The sequence below is a fragment of the Trichomonas vaginalis genome, chromosome V, assembly GCF_026262505.1.
Source record: "Trichomonas vaginalis G3 chromosome V, whole genome shotgun sequence".
NCBI classification, from domain to species: domain Eukaryota; phylum Parabasalia; order Trichomonadida; family Trichomonadidae; genus Trichomonas; species Trichomonas vaginalis.
This window is the reverse complement of record NC_067207.1, coordinates 202,706-226,495: the sequence shown is the minus strand read 5'-3', so window position 1 is coordinate 226,495 and position 23,790 is coordinate 202,706. Positions and strand designations below refer to the sequence as shown.

The window sequence follows — 23,790 nt, the reverse complement described above, 5'->3', positions numbered from 1 at the left end:
AATATTTCAAAGAAAGGAATAATTTTCAATATTTCTCAGCGTTATCAGATATTACAATCAAGAGGAAAAAATCTTCTCTTGATACATTAAAACATAATGTGAAAATTCTATTAATAGTATGAACTGATGAATTTTCAAATTGCAATATTATTTTTTTTTTAAATTGAATCATTGGAATTAGTTAATTTGTCCAAGTGCTAACTAAAACATGTATAAAAATCGTAAATTGTTGAGCCTATTAATTTTCATTACTAATATTTTTTAAAAAGGAAAGATCCAAATGCTATCAATCTACTCACATAAAGGCAATAATTTATATTTAACAATGTTGAATAAAAATATTTGTTCTTTTCAGAATAATTTTCGAAAATGTTGATTATAAAGAAAACTAAATAGGGCGAATAGCTTTTCAAACCAGTGGAATTAAGTATAGGATATCTCTAACAATTCGTTTTCTACACTACCTTTGTCGTGAAGACAAATTTCTGTGAAACATAAAATGTAAATAAGGTTGAAAAATTTACTTAAACGTATTTATTGCAATGTATTTGATCGTTTCAGAAAAATTGATTTTGAATCAGATATTGAAATTTTCACTTTTTTGAAATCGAAAGATTTGAACGATGCAAAAAATAATTTTTGTTATTGATGTAAAACAGTGCAAAATTATAAATTTTCAAATTCAGTTTTCTTTGAGATTAACGATAGAATGATTTGAAAGGCACCGAAAAACCAGCTCACTTTGCATAGATGCCAGCATCCCCATACATTCTCTTCTGCAAGGAAAAGCGCCCACAGGTCAAGGCTGATAATCCAGGAATTGCCTTCGGCGATATTGCCAAGAAGTTAGGCGAGATGTGGAAGAACCTCTCCGAAGAGGAAAAGAAGCCATACATTGAGAAGGCAGAGGCAGAAAAGGCTGAGCATAAGGATGAACCAAAGGAAAAGAAGTCCAAGTGCAAGAGCAAATGCAAATCTACTAAGAAGTCCAAGAAGGAAGACTCCGAAAAGGAAGAGTCTGAGAAGGAAGAATCCGGCTCTGATGATGAATAAAAATTTAAGTTATTTTGTTTAATTACATGTTTCTTTTTACTGATATTAAGAATAACGAATAATTACGTAACTACCATGCAATTTTCATGCAGTTGACCTTTTGGATCGATACATTACCTGATTTCACATATGTTTTCTCCTTGGTACGAATTGATGACTACACGATCTGTAGATAATGCGAATCAGTGAGTAAACTGGCCATTTTTATTGCGTTTTTGATGTGCAGATAATGGCCAATATTTTCACTCATACAACTAAAGTTCCCTGTCATAAACCTATTATATACCCCTAAACCAGCGAGTAGCTCATCCATTGAGCGCGAACCGGAATCGAACCAAGTCCTTTTGCATTTTTTCTCAACGAATATAAGATAAAATCAATTCTCTACGTTCATAAAATCTTTGATTTATTTTACTGGATCACCTGTTTCAAAATCGACCAAATTGCAAATGGGAATCTTATTGATCGATAAAATTAAATTATTCATTGTTTTCTGTCTTTAACAAAATTAATGTGACCCAAGTATGATCAAATGATCAAGAATAAGCGAATTCCAAATCCATTTTTTTATGAAAAGCTGCAATTTGTGAAATTATATTCATTTTTTAGGAGGTTTATGACTCATACAAGACATTTGTAACAATAAAATCCAATTTAATTTGAGCTCTCTCAATTTCTGCCACAATAAAATTTCCAGTAGATTTTTCAAAACATGAGTGAAGAGGCTAACTTTGACTTTCTAGTACCTAGAGGAATACCTTTTTGGCATCAAGAATTTGGTCTAAATCGGTTTGTTTACGATGGCCGGGAAATTTTCTATGATGGGGATAAATACATTTTAAACCATCAACAATTTGAAGACAAGATAATAAATTTTGCACGATCTAAACCTAACTATGGAATAATGACTCTCGATAACAGCATTGCTCGACCAATTCGGAGATTTCTAATAAAATTCGAAGGAAAAATTTCACATTTTTACGATACATTCTTCAAAGCATCGATGATACAAAATGTAGTATCTGTTGAGAATCTTTTAAGAAATAACAGTCATGTTAAAATTAAAAATCTTGAAAAACAATCTCCAAACAATATTTTACATTTGCAAAGTGATATAATATCCAAAATTTTTTCAGGCTACGCATACAAGAAGGTTTCCACAGATATAACCATAGAAAAAGATAAACCATATATAAGATTAATTATTAATGATCCAAAAACAAAATCAAAATTCCACGATCTAGATTACATTGTTATTATGAATGACAACAAAACATCTAGTACATCACAAGAGGATAAACGCTCTGTTTATAGCAACTTCTTAAAAGATCAACCAACAAAGATTCAAGCGGGTAAAAATCTCAAAAACACTAAATATCCAGGACTTTATGACCAAGATTTCTTAAAAAGGGTAAATCACCAACTTTCTAGTATCAATAACGCAGATTTAAGAAAACACCAAATTATTATTAAAAAATTGCAAGATAATGGTGTTATGCAGAAAATCAAAGATAAAACAGCTTATGCAAGTGCTGGCAACACAAATCAAAATCAAAAATTCAAGGATAAATTAAGAGAAATTAGTAATTCGTATAAATTAATTAAAGAATCAATTACAGTTCTTAAAAAAGATATAATCAACGATTTCGGATCATTTCCAAGCTATTTTGACACCCTTAATTCCAATCTTTCAAAAATTATTGAAAACTTGGCAAATATTATATTTGAAAACAATCTGGAAGATCCAGATAATTTATAGGCTTTCATTTTTATATTTTTCTTTGCTTACTTCAGACTAAATTGTATCATTTCGAAATTTTAGTTTTATTTTATTTTTTTTTTGCTTTTACAATCCAATTTGCTAATTTTTAAATTTGTAAATAGTTATAATAAGTATTCTGAATGGATAATACTTTTAATTTTTGAAAAAATTTCATTATTAGCAGTTATTTTTAATATGGATTGTTAGAATACAACCACCATTCACAAGTTTAACGTTACTGGAAAACTTATACTTATAACAACTCTAAATATACATATCATTTGGAAATTTCAATCAGAAAATTCTTAATACATACAAATAATGTTGTGAAAATAGTCAGTAAAAGATAATGCAACTCAGCCAAACGATAAAGTATTTGCTATTCATTTGTGTTTAGAGTATTTGTATATTTACTAGGTTGAACGACTTAATTAGATCACAATTTCATATGGTAGCAATATATAGTAAAATACATTCTGAATTTTATATATAGATCTCTTTAATACAAATTATTGAAAATTAAGCTAATTTAAAGCTTAAAATAGAAGTCAACTGTAAAAATTGTGAATATCAAAAATGCTATCATAGAGAGAACGGTTTGTAAACGTGAACTTTGGTAAATTACGCCTTTATCTTCTATCTCAACAACTTCATAGCGCTTGGTTGACTGTATAATGCTCTTAAAGTACTCCTGTTTAGTGGTGTTTGAATTAATTTGCTGCTTTTTCTTCAATAAATTAACCCATTTAGAATAATCATTTTCCGCAGTTGTATCATCAACATCCATATCAATGCATGCATTTTTGAACTTACGGGTGTTGTTTGTGCACTCGATAACACGTTTCAAATCACATTTTGCATTTTGTGGACATTCTCGGCACATGTGAGTCAGTTCATCGACACAATAAAATATTTTTGAAGCTTGCAAGTAATAAGAAATTCCTATAAAGAATACGATTAATGAAAGAATAAATGGAAAGCTTTCGAGTAAGAAGTTCTTGAAACCGGATGGTTGAAGTGTTCTGTACATCAGTGGCGAAACTTGTCTTGAACTGGCTGATGAGCTTTGGGAAGACATTGTTTTGGCGGTGAAAAAAAAATGGAAAAATAAACGTAGACTTCTCAAACTAATCTTTTTTAACAGATTTTACTCCAACATTATTATTTTCATGTATATTCCACTTTTACTTTTAAAAAATGAAACTTGCAAAAGAAATTTGAATAAATTTCTTTTTGAACCGAAAGCATTAGTGATCATAGACGTATCATAACCTAGCTTATTGAAAACCCCCAATGGAACATGAAAAGAGATCAATATTAATTTGGAAAAAAAAAACATAAATAAGTAATTAAAACTATATTCAAGACTTAAAGTAACTCTTTTATTGGAAAGTAATAGAGTATAAATTTATGGTTATGGAGTTGGGGCTGAAGTGTTTGTTGGAGCAGGTGTTGGTGATGGTGTAGGTGATTTCTTACCTGTGTACTTGACTACAACGAAAATGACAATACCAGCAACAACAAGGAGGACGAATAAGAATATCCATAAAAGACATCTTGTGCTTGCCTTCTGGTGCTGCTTACCTCTTTCAAGTTGTTCATTACCCTTGACCATAGCATTCTTGGATTCAGCGACAGTATCACTAATTCCGACAACCATATGATTCTGACGCTGGAGTTCTTCAAGGGTCTTTGTGAAGATTTCGTTAACTTCTCTCATTGTAGAAAGAATCTCTCTAACTTGAACTTCGAGTTCCTCAAGCTGTTCTGATTCTCCATCAACAACTTGTTGATCAAGAAGAGATGACTGCATTGTACTAGTGCTAGCTCCACCAGGTCCAGCACCACCATCTTGAGAAGAATTCTTAAGCTTCTGGACAATTGGTGGGAGTTCTCTTCTAAGCTCTGTATTTAATTCTTCGTATTCTTGCTCATATTGATCTAATCCTGGTGTTTCTTTCTCTCTGAGTTCTGTAAGAAGCCTCTTGGAAGCAGCAGCTAATTGTGTAATGTCTTTGACATTTGAATTGATGGAATCACGAAAAGTCGGTGTATCTCTGAATGTTCCGATTACATCACCTTGCTGTTTAAGCTCATTGAGCTTTTCTCTAATCTGAACAACATATTTACCTACTTGGCTAACAGATGACATTCTGATTGATGATTTCGGTTTTTTACTTGAAAAAAAAGTACAAAAAATTTTTCGCAGGCAAAATTATTTAATAATACAGAGACTAGAAAAACACTTCAAAATTTTTGCTTTTCGATTGCCATCGATTTACAAAACCTTTACCGGACTTTCAATTTGTAAACTCAGTTATCTGAAGAGAATATAATCATCACATCAGACATGAATACTAATTAAATCATCAGGGGTCAGAAGAATCAAATTAAATGAAAGAAACTCTCATAATTCGATTCCTTCTCAACATCCTTTTAACTCTGACTATTCTCCGCCAAACACATTTTAATTATCGAGTGCATGCTATTACATAATACATTGCTCTATCAAATCTTATTATATGATCGTCAGATTTTTTTACTTTCTTTTTCAATGTTTCTATTATGTTTAAAAACAACCAACCACTTGAGAATTCTAATCCTCTTTCCAGAATAATAAAAGATTAAAAAGAGATTTGCATGATTTGTTCCAATTTCTGAAATACAAATCAAACACAAAAGCTCCTTATTGAAACAGATCCTATTTGATTGAATACTATTAGCTTCGCTAGACTTTCAATCTCTTTATTCAAATAAATATCCAACAAGTATTTTTTGAGTACAAACTCTATGTTTGAGTTCATTTGAATTATCTGTTCATGTCTAAATTATTTTAGTATCATTAAGCCTAGATTTTGAAGAATAAATTTCAAAATTTATTTTCTTGATTCAGTCTGAATAATCAAGCATCTAATCTTCCCAATGCTTAGAGTCTTAAAGAATCTTTATGCTTTGCAGAGTAGATGATTATACTGCTTTAATCACAAATTTAATTCCGAATTTTTCTATTCTGTCAAGTTTTCACAATTAAAATTTCATAAAGATGGTAGCACTATTTGCATATTCAGAGCTGATATTGAAAAATTCCCTGATATTTCGCGATCTTTTGACCTATTCATTTAAGCTCGTGTTTAGCAACTCCTCTATGTATGTAGTCCGAGAGTACTTGCCGGAACTCCAAGATTCAGGGTATATTTAAAATCAAGATAATTTTTTCAGATCAATCTATTTCCATTATGGTTTCATCTAATTATTCAAATTGGATACTAAATTAACAATCAAAAGCCTAATTGAATAAAAAAAAATTTTGTCGTCTTTGAATGGATTTTTATCGTCAATTTAAAAAAACTAGATGCAGACTGGAGGAGAGCAAGAACCATCCAGTCTCCCACTAGCTGAAGTCATATTTAATGATGATACAGAAGATAAACCAGAAGAAACAACTGAAAATTCTAATCCAAATGAAAATATCAATGAAAATTCAAATAATTTACAGAATAATCCAACAAATGAGCCTAAAATACAAAATAGTATTATAAGCCCTTCAAGTTCTATATCTGCAAGCCAGTCATTAGATATAATTGCTTCAGAATCAGGCCAATCTGAAGAAGTTGATCGATGCATCGATCATGTATACGATAGATCTTCATTAAACTATATGATTACATTATTTACAAAGACTGCTTTTCCAGAAATTCGTGCAAAAATATTTTCTTTCTTCCAGAAGATGATTCTTAACCCATCTCTTTACATCGAATACGTCAGACCATCAAAACATCGAAGAAACTCCGATGAATTCTCAAGTACTGATATAAAACCAATGTTCCGTCACAGATCGAACTCATTCAAGCTTGAGCGTCAAGATACACCAACAGAAATTAAACCAGAAACACCAAAGAAGAAGTTCTCACCTCTTACTTTGCTTTTCCAGTCTTTTCCAAGAATTTTAGACAAATTCTCTGTCAGTGACATTGACCAAGTTGGCAAAAATCTTCAGATCTGTATAATGAAGCTTGTTCCAGACCCAAGATACATCAATAAAGTCGCAATGCCAGAATTACATTATTTCCAAGAAGCCTGTGAAGCTTTTCGTCATGTTCTTAATATAAAGAAGACAACTCTTGCCAATCATCTTGTTAAAGCATTAATTAGCGCTTCTTTTGCAATTATTTTCAGTATTGTCGATTCTGCGAAAATTAAAAACCAATCTCAATACGATTACATCAATTACATTGGCGAAATCATTTCGGTAATATCTACAGGCTTAGGAAGTGTCACAAACATGAAAGAAATAAGTAATATGTTGACATCTTTTTGGGTAGCGATTGTTTTATACAGCAAAGGCGATTTCTCGATCTATTTCACATGGAATGTTTATTTACGTAGAATTGCTGCTTCTGCAATGCCGTTTTCTTCAGTTTGCAGCTCAATTAATCCAAAAAGTATCGATAGCTTGATAAATGACGTAAATATCAAGTCAACACATTGCAAATTATATTCCAATTCCGAGGAAATGGCCACAGCTCTAAGAACTCTCATTCCTGAGTTGAATTTCGCATTGGTCAAACAACTTGAGCCGATGTACGGCATTTTCCTGCTTTGTATTTATTCTTTGGAAAAATACAGAGCGGCCAGCGGTGATTTATGCACTTATTTCGAGTACATGGACTATTCTTACAATCCGATCTTTGATCAGTGCATTGACTTGCTTCTTGAGCCCATATTTAATACTTACTGCCATCATGTAAGCGCAATGAGCGAAACAATCCAGAAATCAGAATCAGTTTTCCCTACCGCAAAAACATTATTGCGTTCCTTCCTTTGCCATGGCTCCAGACGTTCACAAGGTGCTACATGTATTTATTCTCGCTTCTTTACCCGATTTGTTTTGGCTGTTTTGGATAATGAGACTTGGCAAATATTTATGAACATGAAAGGTCAAATTTCCAAGGACAAAATGCAGAATTTCCTCGCTTTCTTCAATGATCTCGTCAAACTAACATCCCAGGATGTTCCTACTTTGCTGTTTTCTATTTTCTCGACTTCCGCCATCAGAGAACAAGACGAAGCACGCGCTATGATGTTTTCCTATCTCTATGATAACCTTCAGCCACACTTGCGACCATTCTTCTCCGATTATTATGCCGTATTTAACATGATGAAAGGAATGTCGTACAATTTCCCAGATAATCTCGACCAATTCGATGCGATCACGAAAGCCAGATACATAACAATGCAGATTATCAGGGATAATGACATTTCCAAGTTTGATTTAATTCCATATGAAATTCCAACTTCAGAGAAAGTCAGACTTTGGTCTCTTATCTTCTGCCAAAACATGAAATTAGCAGATGACCTTGTCGATGTCCTCGCAAAACGCTATATTCATGGTTATATGAGCACAAAAGGCATTTTCAGTACGGAATACGACCTAAACGATGTAAGAGACCAAACGGCCATCTTCTCATTCTTCACGTATTTGGTCAAAATTAACTGTTTTACGTCGAAGATTATTCCACAATTGTATTTCCTTAAGGATGGATTAAGATTGAAGCATCCAGGTAGCGTCCATTGCTACATGAACCTCCTCTACTTCATCATTTCCGTCATGCAATGCAGAAATGCCCATGAATTTGAAACTGCCGGCAATTCAAGTAACATGATCATACTTTTGGACGTCAGCTGCAGAGTCATAAGCCTTGGCAGAATGACAGGAATCCTTCAGTACGTAACTACAAGCGAAGTTGTAAATCTTCGCAAAATTATTCCAAGCATACAATCATTGGCTAACAGTAATAAGACTCAATTCTGCATACAGAACAAGGTTAACCCAGTTTTATCAATCAACGTTGACCAAACTCTGTTGATAAAATTATCAAATGTTATTTTATACTGTTTGAGCCAAACATTGATGTATTTCTCAACATACATCAATCCACAAGACACGCACATTATCGAACAAGAGTATATTAACACTTATTGGCTCAAACCAAGGTATTATTACTTTTCTGAGCTTCTTCCATTACTTTTAACTCTTTGTCCATCATGTGTCTATTCATTCATCGATATTCTCAACACAACTGATACTTTCATTAGTGATTTACCCAAATTAGTGAAAGATTATCAGAGACAAATCTCCGGAGAAGAGAATTTGATCCATTTTATTGCCAGATATACCCCACATATCATCGATATGGACCTAAAGATCGATCCACAATACGCATTAACCCTGATTCAGCCAGAATTACTCGCAAACGAGACAATTTCTCATTTTGTCACTCACTGGCTTCATTCATTGCCAGAGGAAGATGCTATGTTGATGGTTCCTCAACTTGTCCAGTCAATCAGGTTTGATAAGTGCAAAACAATGCGATCTTTCTTGATTGACTACGCTAAAGACCACGAGATGTTTGCACACAGACTATTGTGGAACATCGCAAATGAAAAAGGACATCCTGACAACACAGATCCGAAATATACCCGTCGACTTCCAAAAATCGAAAGTCTGATACTTAACAGTTTCAAGACAAGTGTCAGACAACGTCAAATGAACGAGTTTGGCCTCATTGAAGAACTCGACAGGATTTCACAGCGATTGAAACCATATAAAATTGAAGAAAGAAGGGAAGTTTTAATCAATGAACTGAAGAACTTGAATTTATCCAATGATTTGTATGTTCCTTCATGTCCAGAGTACAAAATCATTGGTATCAATGCAGAAGAATCTCTTCCTCTTAAGAGCCATTCACGTGTTCCAATTCTTGTCAATTTCGAAGTCGAAGACAAAGAAAACAAGAGATTCCCTTACGGCTGCATCTTTAAGATCCAAGATGACGTGAGAACAGACTGTTTAATGATCCAACTCATCGACAAATTCGGTGTAATATGTCGTGAATCAGGATTAGACATTTATGTCTGTCCTTACAAAGTATTTTCAACAGGTTTCGATCGCGGAGTCATTGAAGTTATCCAACACGCGAAATCTCGTCATGACATTGGAATGACATATAAATCAGAGTTGTTGCATTACTTCACAACAAAGTTTGGTCCGATTGGAACTCCAAAGTTCAATGCCGCACAAGATAATTTCATTAAATCACTCGCGAGCTATTCATTGATATGTTATTTGTTCCAAGTCAAAGATAGACACAACGCGAACATCATGATTGATGACGAAGGACATATTATACATATCGATTTCGGATTCATTTTCGATATTTCACCTGGAGGAAATATCAAATTTGAACGTGCTCCTTTCAAATTAACTCGCGAATACGTGAATGTTCTTGGCGGATCTACAGATGCAGTTCCATTCCAGAGGTTTGTTACATTGTTCATGAGGTGTTTCTTGGCTGTTCAATCAAGATATATAGAGATCATCAACATTGTCGAACTCATGAAATCTGCAGGACTTCCTTGTTTCACCAAGAACTCAATCAAGTCATTGAAAGAAAGATTTGCACTGACAAAGAATGCTTCCGAACTGCCAGACTACATCAAAGGACTTGTAACATCTTCTCTAGACTCTTTCTACACTTCTGCTTACGATTCATTCCAGAACTCTCAGAATAATATATTTTATTGTTAAATTTATTCATGATATAAATTTATTTAGATTCAACATTATTTTTTATTTTATTATTAAATGCCGACTTTTTATGTGTGATGCTCTAATTCAATTGTTATAATTGTATTCATCTTTGGTGGGTTTTATTATTAGATACTGGATTATGTTTAAATTGAAAACTGAATTAGAAAATCAAAAGAGTAATTTTGAGCAATCAATAAAAAGACATCAGCAACTACATGATTTATTTGCTTATCTAAATAAAATCATCATGCTGGGACCTGTTAAAAAGATTTTGCGAAGTTATTTTGTTTTTTAACCATAGCAAAATCAAATATTCAATCTAAATTTCATATTTTCGTGACCAATGCACTCTTGTTGGTCTATATGTGTCATTTCTGGAGATGTTGCCTGTGCATGACTCCCAGAATGATACAATATTCTGAATTCATAACTTGATTGCCGAACTTTGACCGACAAGGGAGTCTTATTCTCTCTTTTTGATTGCTATCCATAATTACAGAACCACTGTAATCACACACATCTTTTTTGTAATCAAGATAAAAACATATTTCTCATCTCTTTAATATACTGTCCCTTAAAAACGAACCTCAAATTATCTTGAAATTCTTAGAGAGGACCATTTGTCTCAAAGAGGCTCAAAATTGTGTGACAGTGCACACTTCTATAACTTCTAATTTTAAATCTTAAAAATAATTTAGAAGATGAAGCCAGGTATTATATACAACCAAAATACAAAATTTCCCACAAACTGTGAATATATTTAAACTTCTGTAAACGGATATGCACAAAGATTCTGTTTAACAAAGCATAATAAAATATGGTTTATTTATTCGTTTTACATTACTAAAAATCCTTTATTAGTCAGTTGAAGCAACTTCTAAAAACCTCATTAATTTAGGAAATTCTTTCTGTTGCTTTTCTGGCATGAATTGAAGAATACATTGAAATATAATAAATATATGATCATCAAACATGCAATCATGAGAAATTCCGAGTAATGCTTTGAAAACTGCCCAAAATCTGCTGTCATAAACAATATCATACAAATCACTAAATTTCATCGTTTCTTGATCTAAACTTATCATTTGATAAACCATAGCGGCATAAATTTCAGGTGTTGTTCTAAAAATGCATTGAAGTGCGAGTATAATTTCATCTGCTGCAATGAAACGTCCTACAGTTCGCTTTGTTGCGCTCGGATATCGCATGACATATTTAACGTCGTCAATCGTAACAGTCCTAATAAGACGCATTTAGGATGCCAATTCTACGATAAGTAAACTACTCAAAATTAACCTTAATAATTTTCAATGAGTGAAATAGAAAGTTTAGAAGCATCTAAATCTAAATTCTGATGCAAATTTTAATCGAAAATTTTGTGGCATACGATTATTTTTCGAGAGTCACTGACTTTTCAATGCTTGATTTTAAGGTTTCCATAAAATCAAGCTAATCATTGAAAGCAGATGAAGACTAGAAAGTCCGATTTAATTTGCTAAATTTAGATTGTATTTCACGTGTAAATTTATTGTACGACCCAAATTTTTTGCCGTTCACCTTTGAAATCAGAAGCGCGAATTAATGTGCATTTTCATATAAACATTCGGTCGCTAACGCTCTTTTCGCATTTTTCTTATAATCCTAAGATCGCTAAGTTATTAACTTATCTTCATTTTATCCTAAAACTTCTTGTTTTTCACCATTCCAACTTTTTTTGATAAATATTTCTATGGCTCAGTCTTTATTTTAATGTATATATAAATATTTTTGCTAAATAGAAAAGATAGTGACTAAAATGAAGAACTGTTGGTTTAATTAATAAAATTTCGTCACAAAACCGAGGAAGTGCGATATCTGATTTAGTTAAACGTTGAAGCTTATTTCGAAGCTTTCTCTTCAAATTTGTTTCTCTTTCTCTAATTACATCAACTCCATGGAATGTATCAAAAATATACGTATCTAGAACATGGATATTTTACTGATACTTGTAAATAAAATTAATAAAAAATAATCAGATAATTCTGTTCCTGTCTACTAATATTCAAAATTTGTATCTTCTATATTTCGAATTACATTAATATATAGAGCATTTTGGAACCATGCAATATTTTCAAAGTAAATCTTTTGCAGACTTGGGAGATACTCCATAAAAGAAATGTCTTCAACTAGTTGAACACCCTCTAATTCAATGATTTGAAGATTATGATAATGAAAGAATGGAAAAAACTTTTAAGAAATATGATTATGCTAATTCCAATATAATTAAAACCACCTGAATTAAAAGATAGACTATGGAATTGAAAATGTTTAAAAATTATTGTCCCAAATGTTAAAACCTGGAAATACATCAAGTCCTTCTGGAAAATTGATATTTTGATATACCATGCCAAGTTAAGCTCTATTTTCGATTTTTTTAATGAATATTCAATAGTTTAATTAATAATTTTGGAGTCATCAAATGCATAAGAATGAATTATTTCCACAATGGATGGAACAAATAATGATGTAATATTTGTATTAATAAATGTATCACTTCCTAAAGACTTTATATAAGGAATATTATATTTAATATCAAGAAGTGATTGAAACTATATTCAATTTCACTTTTAATTCTCTATTTCATGGAATCCAATGTCCACTAACTGCAACACATACACTCATATGATACAAATATTTAAATTTATTATGTAAAAAGTTATATCTAGACTTAAGATATTTTATTTCAGTTGCTATATGATAAATCACATTGGATGTCATTGGATCAGTAACATCAGTCATGTCTAAGAAATAAACTATCATTGTTTTATAGCCAAAAAAATCTTTGCAAGACTCTGATAAGAAAGTTCTCTTATTAATATATAATTTACTTTTTTCTGGAAATTCAGTTATTTCAGTCACTTGAATTGTAAAATTCCCACTTATAATAATATTAATTGGATTCTCAAATCCTCGAAAAAGACTGTTTTCTATTGTAATTACATTTAAATTGTTTAAGAATGTTATTGTTCTAAGATTTATGCAATTGCTGAAGGCTCCTTTTCCAATAAAAGTTACAGATTCTGGTATTTTAATACTTGTTAAAGATTTACAAGATAAAAATGCAGTTTCTCCAATATATTTTAAGTTTCTTGTAAGTGATATACTTGATAATGCTTCACAACCTACAAATGCATTTGCACAAATAATTGATACACTTTCTGAAATTATAATGCTAGTTAATGATATGCATCCATCAAATGCACTAGTTCCAATTGTGGTAATTTTTCCTACTAAATTAACATTTTTTAAAGCTGTACATCTTAAAAAAGCCATAGTACCCATATGAGTTACATTACCTAAAATTGAAACTTGTGTTAATGAAGTGCAATGTTGAAAAGCATATTGTCCAATGTTGAAAAGCATATTGTCCAATGTAGATAACTTTTTCAGGAATAATAATACTCTCTAATGATGGGCAAAAACTAAAAGAAAAAATCTCTATCATTAATATTGAGTCTGGAAGATTAATTGATTTCAAGAATTCGCATTGTGAAAAAGCACTTTCACTAAGAATTGTAAGTTTCGTGCATTCGCTAAGATCTGCGGTTTCTAAATTTGTTCGATAAAAACTTTCACTACTTATATTAACAAGATTACTATCTTTTTCGAAACTAAGTGATGTAATCTGACCCTTACAATGTTCAAATGCATTTTTGTATATCTGGGTAACAAAGTAAGGCGCAAAAACAGCACCAATATAATCATTTGAACAATTGACAAGGGTTTGATTATTATTTTCGTATCCAAGTGAACCTTGACTAGAGCCTTTATGAAGTAGATAACAAAACAAGATTAATTAATAATATATTAGTATACTTATTCAAAAAAATTAATTCAAATTGTCAATCTCGTTGATTATTTATGTATTTTGACATTAACAAGCTGAAATATCTTAAAATCATAATAAGTTTATATAAATAAATTTTAATATTTTGATTAACATTATTACACACTTTTGAAGATTTTATAATGAGCACAGTATTCACATTTACCTAAAATAGAATTTAATTTCATCGCGAATTAAGCATTGTTATATTTTCGTGTTGCTTTAAATATTCAATTTGAGAATACTTGTAAATGATAAAGAAAACTGTTTTCGATTGCCAAAAGCATACTCGTAATTGCTGATATATCAATAGATAACTGATATTGCTTCAACTGCTAATTGCTGATATCAAGATTTTTGAAAGAAAAAAAACTGATCAGAATCAATTCATTATTTTGAATACAGCTCATAGAATTGCTTCAATTTTATTTCCTATCAAATTCTATATAAGTGTAAATCCAGGTAGAAGAATATTATCCTTTCCCTAAGTATAAGTTTTGTTAAATCATTTTATAGGATTACAGCATGTGATTGCAGCAATGCTAAGTCAAGAAATAGTTTATTTACGAGCGAAGGGAATCAGAGTAATTAATTGTAGGAATCGAGATTTAACATATACAATGTTTTGCCTTGTTTCTGGATATCTTATTTCAATGGCAATATAATTAATAACATCATATGTTGTTCTATCTGTGATATTATACATATCTAAGAAATGAACTATCATAGATTTTGGTCCAAAAAAATATTTTACCAGATTCTGACAAAAAAGATCTCCTAGATATATATAAATGACTTCTTTTTGGAATACGACATTGATATTCTGCATCAATAGTAAAATTTCCTTGAATAAACATATTTATTGGATTTGTAATTCCATCAAATAAAAAGTCTTGAATTTTGATTGTATTGAGATTGTTAAAGAATGTAATCCATTTAAGGCTTGAGCAAAAGCTGAATGCATCTGACCCAATATATGTTACTTTTTCTGGAATTGTAAGACTTGTTAGTGCTATGCAGTGATAAAATGCATCTGACCCAATCTCTGTTACATTTTCTGGAATTACAATTCTAGTTAATGAAACACAATTCACAAATACATGAAATTTTAATATATTTATTTTTCTTGGAATTACAATATTAGCTAAAGACGTGCAATATGAAAATAATTCAGCGTTAAGAATTGTGATTTCTTCAGAAATTTTAATATTTGTTAATGAAGTACATTTAAAAAATGTGGAGTATCCTATTTCTGTTACATTATTTAGAATCACAATACTTTTTAATGATATACATTCTTGAAATGCAGAATTTCCAATCTTTAATAAACCATTGGGGAAAGATACGCTTGTTAAAGTCACACACTTAGAAAATGTATAATCAAAAATCTCTGTTACTTTTTCTGGAACCTCAATTCTTGTTAACTTTTTGCATGATGAAAATGAACCTGGCCCAATCTTTGCAAAATTATTAGAGAACGTAATAGAAGTTAATGATAAACAAAAGCTAAATGTATAAGCCCCAATTTCTGTTATTCCATCTGGAATTATAATACTTTCTAATAAAGTGCAATAAGAAAATGCGGATTGTCCAATAGATGTGATACCATTATGTAGTTTGATTGAGGAGATATTAACATTATAAAAACAACAGTCAGAAATCGTAGTAATATAATTAGGAACATTATATTCACTATCTGAATATGATATAACAACTCTAACTAATGTTGAATTTTCTATTCCAGAAAAAAGGGAGTTATCATCAACTTTATATAAAAGATTATCTGGATCAACTGTTATATTTTCTAATGGACAATTACTAATAGCCCCAGGTATATCATAACTCAAAAATTTTGGAATAAAAAATGACGAAAGTTTTGTAGAACTCAAGCAACCAAATTCTAAAATTTCCAATCTAGAATTTTTTTGAAATATTTATTGTTGTTAAATCACATTCTGAAAATGCAAAACTAGAAATCCTAACTACACTATCTGGCAAATTTATGGATGTTAGATTTTTATTGGATGAAAAGCATTTTGGTCCGATACTTGTAATATTTGGAGGAAGTTTTATTGATTTCAAGTAATTGCAACGAGAAAAGACATTTTCATTAAGAATGGTAAGTTTAATGCATTCGCTCAGATCTGCTGTTTCTAGGCTTGTTTGATGAAAACTGTAACTACTTATTTTTTTCAAGACTGCTATCTTTTTCGAAACTAAGTTATGTGATGATATTATCTTTACAATTCTAAAATGCATATTTATTCCAACTTTCACTATATATCTCTGTAACAGATTGTGGAATAACGACAGCTCCACTATAGTCATATGAACAATTTACAAGAACTTGATTATTATCTTCTTGAAAGCCAAAATTATAATGAGGGCGTTTGATAATTGGAGTTGGACATAAAATTTGGAGATCTTAATTTTTGAGAATTTTGGTGCGATCTTACTGGTACAAGCAAGAGTATGGAAGGAGATTGAACTGAGAAAAAAACTAGAGCATGCAAAAGAATCATGCTACAGCTTAGTTGAATGTCATTTATGCAAATAAAAATATCTTTTTCAAATTTCAAACAAATTTTTGCCACTTTTTGAAAGAAGATAAGGTAACAAACATTTTAAAATGCAAAACCTAGACTTAAACTATGCCGAAATGTGAGCTCACCATTACGGTTTTTTCTTTTTTGGGGGCCCGCAAGCTCGCCCCCAAAGAAAAAACCGTAACGGTGACTAACATTTAGGAAAAAGTTTATTTCGAAAATTCCTCAATTGAGGTACTTGTACAGATATTCTACCCCAGATGAGGAACAATGTCTTTAATCAGTAAATTAATCAAGAAGAAAGTATTCAAAGACAACTATTAAATACTTACATTATGCACATGCACGCATTTAACTCAATCTTAATATATTATGTTTTTGCGTCATCAAGTCATAAATATAAATCGGAAAAGCAAAACATTTTTATTGATATAAATTATCAAAATGCAAATTCACTAAATTTAAATTTGACTATTATTAGGTCAAATTTTATAAAAATACATTTAGTTATTGCCATCCATTCTTGCTAGGATATCAGCGTAGTTCAAGTACGTGTATTTGATGATGTCGAGCTGTGCTTTGAGGTCTTTGTAGCACATTGTTTCTCTGTACGAGTGCATTCCTAGCATTGGAGATCCGACATCAATAACAGGCATTCCATTGAGAAATTCCATCTTAGGGCCAATTGTTCCGCCACTTCCTCTTCCGTTTCTCTTAGCTGTTACGGTGATCTGTTGATTGGCCAATTTCGATGCTTCTTTCATCGTAATAATTCCTCTGAAACTGAGTGAAGTTGTGTTTTGACCTGTTCCGCGCATCATAAGGCCTTGGCCGAGTCCTGGCTGATGGTTCTTCTCGTAGAGACCTGCATAGTTCGGATGTGAGCCATGGTTTGCATCTGCACTGATAATCAACGAGTTTCTCTTTAATACTTCCAAATTAACGTTAGATCTAGAAGTTATGAACCTAAGAGTTCGCTCAAAGAAGTCTCCTAAAGCTCCATTGAGTGTGTGACTGCCATTTTCTTCATTATCAAAGACACAAATCATATTTAACGTATCTTTCGGCTCTGACTCAATAAATGCCTTTAGTGAGCAGTAAGATGAAACAAGGTTATCAAGACGTGCTGAGGTAAGGAATTCTCCATCAACTTTGGCCTTATTTATATCAGCTAAATAAAGATCTGTAGAAACTATAGAATCAACTGGTATTTCTGCAAGTCCTGCGAGATACTCGTATACAGGAGTAGTACCTTTTGTTCCGACTACAATCCTCATGTTATTATCTCTGTTAAATTCTGGTGTTAATGAGAATTTATCCATTAAAGACACTTCTGGAAATGGAATAAATCCTATTGGTCTTTTTGAATCGATGTATTTCGTTTGAAGTGTTCCATTTTCTAAATAATAAACGAGACCTTTGAGTTTTAAGTCTCTTCCGAATGTAGAATGTGATAAGCCGCCAGTGTAGTTCGCTGTATTTAGCAAGTGATATAAATCTGTTGTTTTTTCGATGTTATTTTTCAATTTTAGAATTGGAGAATCGGAATGAGCGCCTGTTACTACAGCACCCTTGAACCAAGCAGCATTATAAGCGATAAATGACTTATGAGAGCGAATTAAATATCCTTTTTTAGGTAATTCTTTTGGAAGATTATTTTCTTGAACGTGAACATAACCATTTTCTTCAAGAAGTTTGCTTGCATAAATGCAAAAAGCCATAGGATCTGTGCAAAAATCCATAAATTCAATAAAATCATCAACTAATTCCATTTTTAATAAAATACTCCCTAAAAAATTATAAAATAGACCCTTAATATTTATTTTCATAAGTTTACAAATTGACAATTGTCAGGAAAAAATTTTGCAGAAAAGAAATGGTTTTTCCATTTCTCTTACCTGCTGAACCAGTTCCATTAGTATTTAAGACAAAAAAGGAAGCACACGCAGAACAGCGTACTAATTTTCGACTTGTTCACTTTGATCTCCCAAAAGATCCTCTATTTAACGAACAATTCAATTTACACAACACAGGTCAAAAAATGGGTATCCCAGGTGAAGATTTAGGGTTAGGCAACGTCTTTAAAAATCGTCAATATACAGGAAAAGGAGTTGTTACTATTGTTAATGATGATGGAGTAAATTATGAACATCCAGATTTGAAAGATGCAATAGATTCGAGATACCTCATTAACCTAGGTGACAATACTACCCATGTTCTCCCTGATAAAGGATACCATGGCAGTGGATGCGCCGGAGTCATCGCATCTAAATGGGATAACGGTGTCTGCGGTGCAGGAATTGCTCCAGGAGTAACTCTTGGTGCTGCCAAATTCCCTAATTCTATATTTTCAACAGAATATATCGTAAAATGTTTTGGATTTAAAGATTCCGAAGTCAAAATACATTCGAATTCATGGGAAATCGACGAATGCTCCAAAGAAGGATGTCCAGGTGGCGAACAAATGCATGGATTTCACGATGTAATTTCAAAAGCTTCGAAATCAGGCGTAAACATAGTTTTCGCAGCCGGCAATAACGCAGAATTACTTGGAGATACAAACTTCCGTACTATATCTAACTGGCGAGAGAATATTGTCGTTGCAGCATCTACATTTCGTGGCCAACACGCTTTTTACTCAGAAGTGTCCTCAACGATCACAGTTAACGCGCCATCATCGTACGGATCAAATGCAATCGGTCTTGGCGAGAAATATACTCCATCAGTACAAACAATTTCTCCAAAAGGCAAAGAATGCAATCCCAGTTTCGGAGGAACATCAGCGTCATCACCAATGGTTGCCGGTGTCCTTGCCCTCATTCTTGAAGCAAATCCAAAACTAAAACCACGAGATTTGTCATACATTATCTCAATTACAGCCACAATCAACGATCCTAAACATGGTTCATGGACCAAGAACGCCGCCGGTCTTTATTACAGTCCATATTTCGGATTTGGCCGAATTCACGCAGATCGAGCCATAGAAACCGCGAAAACATGGCAGAACTTAGCGGAAGAAGAAACATTCACAGCTAAAGCATCCAATCGATTCGAAATGACGCGAAATACAACAGTTAAAATTCAAATGAAAGATAATCTTTTCATTGAAACAGTTGAACTCGTTTTCAACATTGCAGATGAAGATTACGGTGATATCCGAATCGAAGTCATTTCTCCATCGAAAACACATGCAATTGTTAAACAGTTGTCCATCATGCGAAATGTCCCTAAAAACATGATCAAACGAACAATCACAATCCGAAATTTCCTTGGCGAATGGTCACGTGGTACATGGACAGTTGGATTCTTTAACAGAGGTGTTAAAGACATTGGTGGTTATGTTGAAAACATCAGTATCAATGTTTATGGCACATCCACACTTCCAGAGACAGGACATAAATTCAACCAAGTCAATGGCACATCTCCATATGATTACAATTATCCAGATCAAGGTGTTAAATTGGTTGTTCCTAAAGAGATCGAGATTTACAAAGTAGAACCACTTCAAATCAAAAATGCTAATCGAAGCTGCTCGATCGACATCTTCTTTGAAGATCCAGAAATTTCAGCACGTTCATTTTATCGAAGTTCAACGAACATTTCAGAAGGATGGAATGTTCGTTATGATACACCAAATCTCCCTGATGGTCTGAAAGCTAACTTAGTTGTTGAATCCATGGAATGTGGATGGTCAGTTCGATCCCCAGTCAAAATATACAATCCAATTGTCAAACCAACACTTGCTATTGCAGGTTTCAAAGAAAAGAACTCACAAGAAGTTCGTCTTGAGTGGGGTCGTCCTTCTAATCACTTGAACCAAGAAGTTCCAGGCGATCTTATTATCATCACAGCCATCAATGAGAGTGGTAGCCAATTCCGATACTTAGTTCGAGATGCAGGTTTCTTCATTGTTCGAGAAAACATGAGTTCTAACTCTACATTTTACATTTCCAGTGCATTCTGCAACCGACTTGAAGAATGCTACTTCCACAAGATCGTTGGTGTTGGTCCAGTCATCAACCACGAGGTTTCACCACGATATCAGTGGGTTATTGTCATTTCATGCATTATTTTTGTATTAGGAATCATTTGCATTGTTATTTTCGCGTATTTCTTCCTTAAGAAAGGCAAGAAGAAAGAATACAAATCATTCGACATGGACAGTCGTGCTCTTAAATCCATGGGATCTTTCTTTTAATTCATTCATTATTTATATTTATATTTATTTTTTGTTGTTTAATTTGTTTATTTATTCAAACAAATTTAAAACATAACTTATAGTTCTCTTTCTTTTTATAGGGTGTCCAAAGGTGCGTTTAGCACAGCGCTCTATATGAGACTATTAAAGGAGATATATGCTGATTATAAATATATAATAAAAAATATGAATATATGTATATGATGAGTATGTTGTATTTTGGCGCCATGCCGGGATATAAAATGAATTTTGAGACAAGAGGCGGTTTCGCGGGAAATTTTGGCGGGATTTTTTTCATTTTTTTAATGAATCATAAAGAAAACATCCTCGCTCTTGCAAAAAAATGCAAAGACTGTAAAAAAATCTACGAGACATTGGTAAAATGCTTCGGTATGGATGCTCCTAGCTATTCCACTGTAACGTATCATGTTAGGATGTATCACTTCATGAACAAAAAGGCGCCCATCATAAAAATTGACAAAAAATCGCCGGATCAAAGAAAAATCAAAGCAATTCTTCAAGCGCTAGATGAAGACCCAAGAGCATCACTCAGAAGGATAGAGGAGATGACAAAGATACCACGTACAACAGTCAGTTATTATCTGCACAATTATTTGAACTACAAACTAGCGTATACACGTTGGGTTCCGCACAACCTTAATTCAGTTCAAAAAAAATCTAGAGTCCAATCTTCGAAAGAGCTCCTCTCTATATTGGGTGCGTATCGATCCAAGAAGTTTCGCTTTTTAGTAACAGGGGACGAGTCTTGGTTTCAATATGCAACAGAAGCCAAAATCATGTGGATCCCGAAGGATGAAAATCCGCAAACATTCCCGAAGAAAAAAATTGACACACCAATGATGATGTTGTCGGTTTTTTGGGGCGTGAATGGCATCATCGCAATTGATATTCTTCAAAAACCTAATACGATGAATGCTCAGTATCTAATTGACAATGTTCTTACTCAAATTATCAATTCTGATGAGTTTGAGAAATCCAAACAACAAAAACAAAAGTTTGCAATTCATTTTGATAATTCAAGAGTTCACAAAAGTCATAAGGTAATGAATTACTTGGTGGAAAACAATGTCAAAGTTGTTCCAAACCCAATTTATTCACCTGATATTGCACCCTCTGACTTTTATTTATTCGGCACGCTAAAAAAGAGAGCTGAAGGACGCGAATTCGCGAGTCCAGATGATCTTGAAAATTTTGTAAGAGAGCAATTTGAGCAATTTTCTCATGATGATTTAAAGCGTGTCTTTCAAGCCTGGATCGATCGCTGCGAACGCGTGATTGAATCCAATATCCCAGCTTCAGAATCAGAAGTTCAAAAATCACATGAGGAAAGATATAAAAATTACTTTTTGGAATCTATAGGGTGTCCAAAGGTGTGTTTAGCACAAACCTGAATACTGCGAATAGAAATAAACAAGTTACATATATATAAAGTTTATTTAAATATAATCACCATTGGATTCAATCACGCGTTCGCAGCGATCGATCCAGGCTTGAAAGACACGCTTTAAATCATCATGAGAAAATTGCTCAAATTGCTCTCTTACAAAATTTTCAAGATCATCTGGACTCGCGAATTCGCGTCCTTCAGCTCTCTTTTTTAGCGTGCCGAATAAATAAAAGTCAGAGGGTGCAATATCAGGTGAATAAATTGGGTTTGGAACAACTTTGACATTGTTTTCCACCAAGTAATTCATTACCTTATGACTTTTGTGAACTCTTGAATTATCAAAATGAATTGCAAACTTTTGTTTTTGTTGTTTGGATTTCTCAAACTCATCAGAATTGATAATTTGAGTAAGAACATTGTCAATTAGATACTGAGCATTCATCGTATTAGGTTTTTGAAGAATATCAATTGCGATGATGCCATTCACGCCCCAAAAAACCGACAACATCATCATTGGTGTGTCAATTTTTTTCTTCGGGAATGTTTGCGGATTTTCATCCTTCGGGATCCACATGATTTTGGCTTCTGTTGCATATTGAAACCAAGACTCGTCCCCTGTTACTAAAAAGCGAAACTTCTTGGATCGATACGCACCCAATATAGAGAGGAGCTCTTTCGAAGATTGGACTCTAGATTTTTTTTGAACTGAATTAAGGTTGTGCGGAACCCAACGTGTATACGCTAGTTTGTAGTTCAAATAATTGTGCAGATAATAACTGACTGTTGTACGTGGTATCTTTGTCATCTCCTCTATCCTTCTGAGTGATGCTCTTGGGTCTTCATCTAGCGCTTGAAGAATTGCTTTGATTTTTCTTTGATCCGGCGATTTTTTGTCAATTTTTATGATGGGCGCCTTTTTGTTCATGAAGTGATACATCCTAACATGATACGTTACAGTGGAATAGCTAGGAGCATCCATACCGAAGCATTTTACCAATGTCTCGTAGATTTTTTTACAGTCTTTGCATTTTTTTGCAAGAGCGAGGATGTTTTCTTTATGATTCATTAAAAAAATGAAAAAAATCCCGCCAAAATTTCCCGCGAAACCGCCTCTTGTCTCAAAATTCATTTTATATCCCGGCATGGCGCCAAAATACAACATACTCATCATATACATATATTCATATTTTTTATTATATATTTATAATCAGCATATATCTCCTTTAATAGTCTCATATAGAGCGCTGTGCTAAACGCACCTTTGGACACCCTATATTTAAAATATTCTTTAAATCATATCAATCTCATATTGCATTTCCATCATCCATGTTAAAGTATTGAGCTGCAATTGCTAACAGAAAAAAGCG

At 32.6% G+C, this 23,790-nt stretch overlaps 8 protein-coding genes and 1 pseudogene across 9 annotated transcripts, besides 5 other annotated features; 5 read left to right on the top strand and 4 right to left on the bottom strand.

Annotated features, from left to right (window-relative positions):
* Window positions 1–736: 736 nt before the first annotated feature.
* Window positions 737–1,075, top strand: TVAGG3_0255750 (DNA binding; the record flags this gene model as incomplete). The annotated part of the gene is made up of 1 exon (XM_001315815.2): window positions 751–1,053. The coding sequence occupies one exon, from the start codon at window positions 751–753 to the stop codon at window positions 1,051–1,053; it is 303 nt and encodes a 100-aa protein (XP_001315850.1).
* A 677-nt stretch (window positions 1,076–1,752) lies between these two features.
* On the top strand, window positions 1,753–2,869 carry TVAGG3_0255740 (uncharacterized protein; the record flags this gene model as incomplete). Its single annotated transcript, XM_001315814.2, has 1 exon — window positions 1,958–2,812. One exon carries the CDS (start codon window positions 1,958–1,960, stop codon window positions 2,810–2,812), a length of 855 nt encoding a protein of 284 aa, XP_001315849.1.
* Window positions 2,870–3,296: 427 nt separating this feature from the next.
* Window positions 3,297–3,893, bottom strand: TVAGG3_0255730 (uncharacterized protein; the record flags this gene model as incomplete). The annotated part of the gene is made up of 1 exon (XM_001315813.1): window positions 3,345–3,893. One exon carries the CDS (start codon window positions 3,891–3,893, stop codon window positions 3,345–3,347), a length of 549 nt encoding a protein of 182 aa, XP_001315848.1.
* Window positions 3,894–4,166: 273 nt separating this feature from the next.
* On the bottom strand, window positions 4,167–4,977 carry TVAGG3_0255720 (positive regulation of receptor localization to synapse; the record flags this gene model as incomplete). The annotated part of the gene is made up of 1 exon (XM_001315812.2): window positions 4,230–4,967. The coding sequence occupies one exon, from the start codon at window positions 4,965–4,967 to the stop codon at window positions 4,230–4,232; it is 738 nt and encodes a 245-aa protein (XP_001315847.1).
* A 1,190-nt stretch (window positions 4,978–6,167) lies between these two features.
* Window positions 6,168–10,607, top strand: TVAGG3_0255710 (Type III phosphoinositide 4-kinase alpha catalytic domain-containing protein; the record flags this gene model as incomplete). Its single annotated transcript, XM_001315811.1, has 1 exon — window positions 6,168–10,403. One exon carries the CDS (start codon window positions 6,168–6,170, stop codon window positions 10,401–10,403), a length of 4,236 nt encoding a protein of 1,411 aa, XP_001315846.1.
* Window positions 10,608–12,537: 1,930 nt separating this feature from the next.
* On the bottom strand, window positions 12,538–18,614 carry TVAGG3_0255700 (aminopeptidase protein; the record flags this gene model as incomplete). Its single annotated transcript, XM_001315810.1, has 1 exon — window positions 17,321–18,589. One exon carries the CDS (start codon window positions 18,587–18,589, stop codon window positions 17,321–17,323), a length of 1,269 nt encoding a protein of 422 aa, XP_001315845.1.
* A 79-nt stretch (window positions 18,615–18,693) lies between these two features.
* On the top strand, window positions 18,694–21,015 carry TVAGG3_0255690 (serine-type endopeptidase protein; the record flags this gene model as incomplete). The annotated part of the gene is made up of 1 exon (XM_001315809.1): window positions 18,694–21,015. One exon carries the CDS (start codon window positions 18,694–18,696, stop codon window positions 21,013–21,015), a length of 2,322 nt encoding a protein of 773 aa, XP_001315844.1.
* A 98-nt stretch (window positions 21,016–21,113) lies between these two features.
* Window positions 21,114–21,141: a terminal%2Cinverted (terminal inverted repeat of Mariner transposon ID:TVAGG3_0255660).
* Window positions 21,114–22,322: a mobile genetic element.
* On the top strand, window positions 21,210–22,322 carry TVAGG3_0255670 (annotated as a pseudogene). The gene has a single exon. A coding segment is annotated over exon 1 (1,113 nt).
* Window positions 22,323–22,392: 70 nt separating this feature from the next.
* Window positions 22,393–22,420: a terminal%2Cinverted (terminal inverted repeat of Mariner transposon ID:TVAGG3_0255640).
* Window positions 22,393–23,696: a mobile genetic element.
* Window positions 22,473–23,600, bottom strand: TVAGG3_0255650 (Mariner transposase; the record flags this gene model as incomplete). Its single annotated transcript, XM_051228202.1, has 1 exon — window positions 22,473–23,600. The coding sequence occupies one exon, from the start codon at window positions 23,598–23,600 to the stop codon at window positions 22,473–22,475; it is 1,128 nt and encodes a 375-aa protein (XP_051097932.1).
* Window positions 23,669–23,696: a terminal%2Cinverted (terminal inverted repeat of Mariner transposon ID:TVAGG3_0255640).
* Window positions 23,697–23,790: the final 94 nt, after the last annotated feature.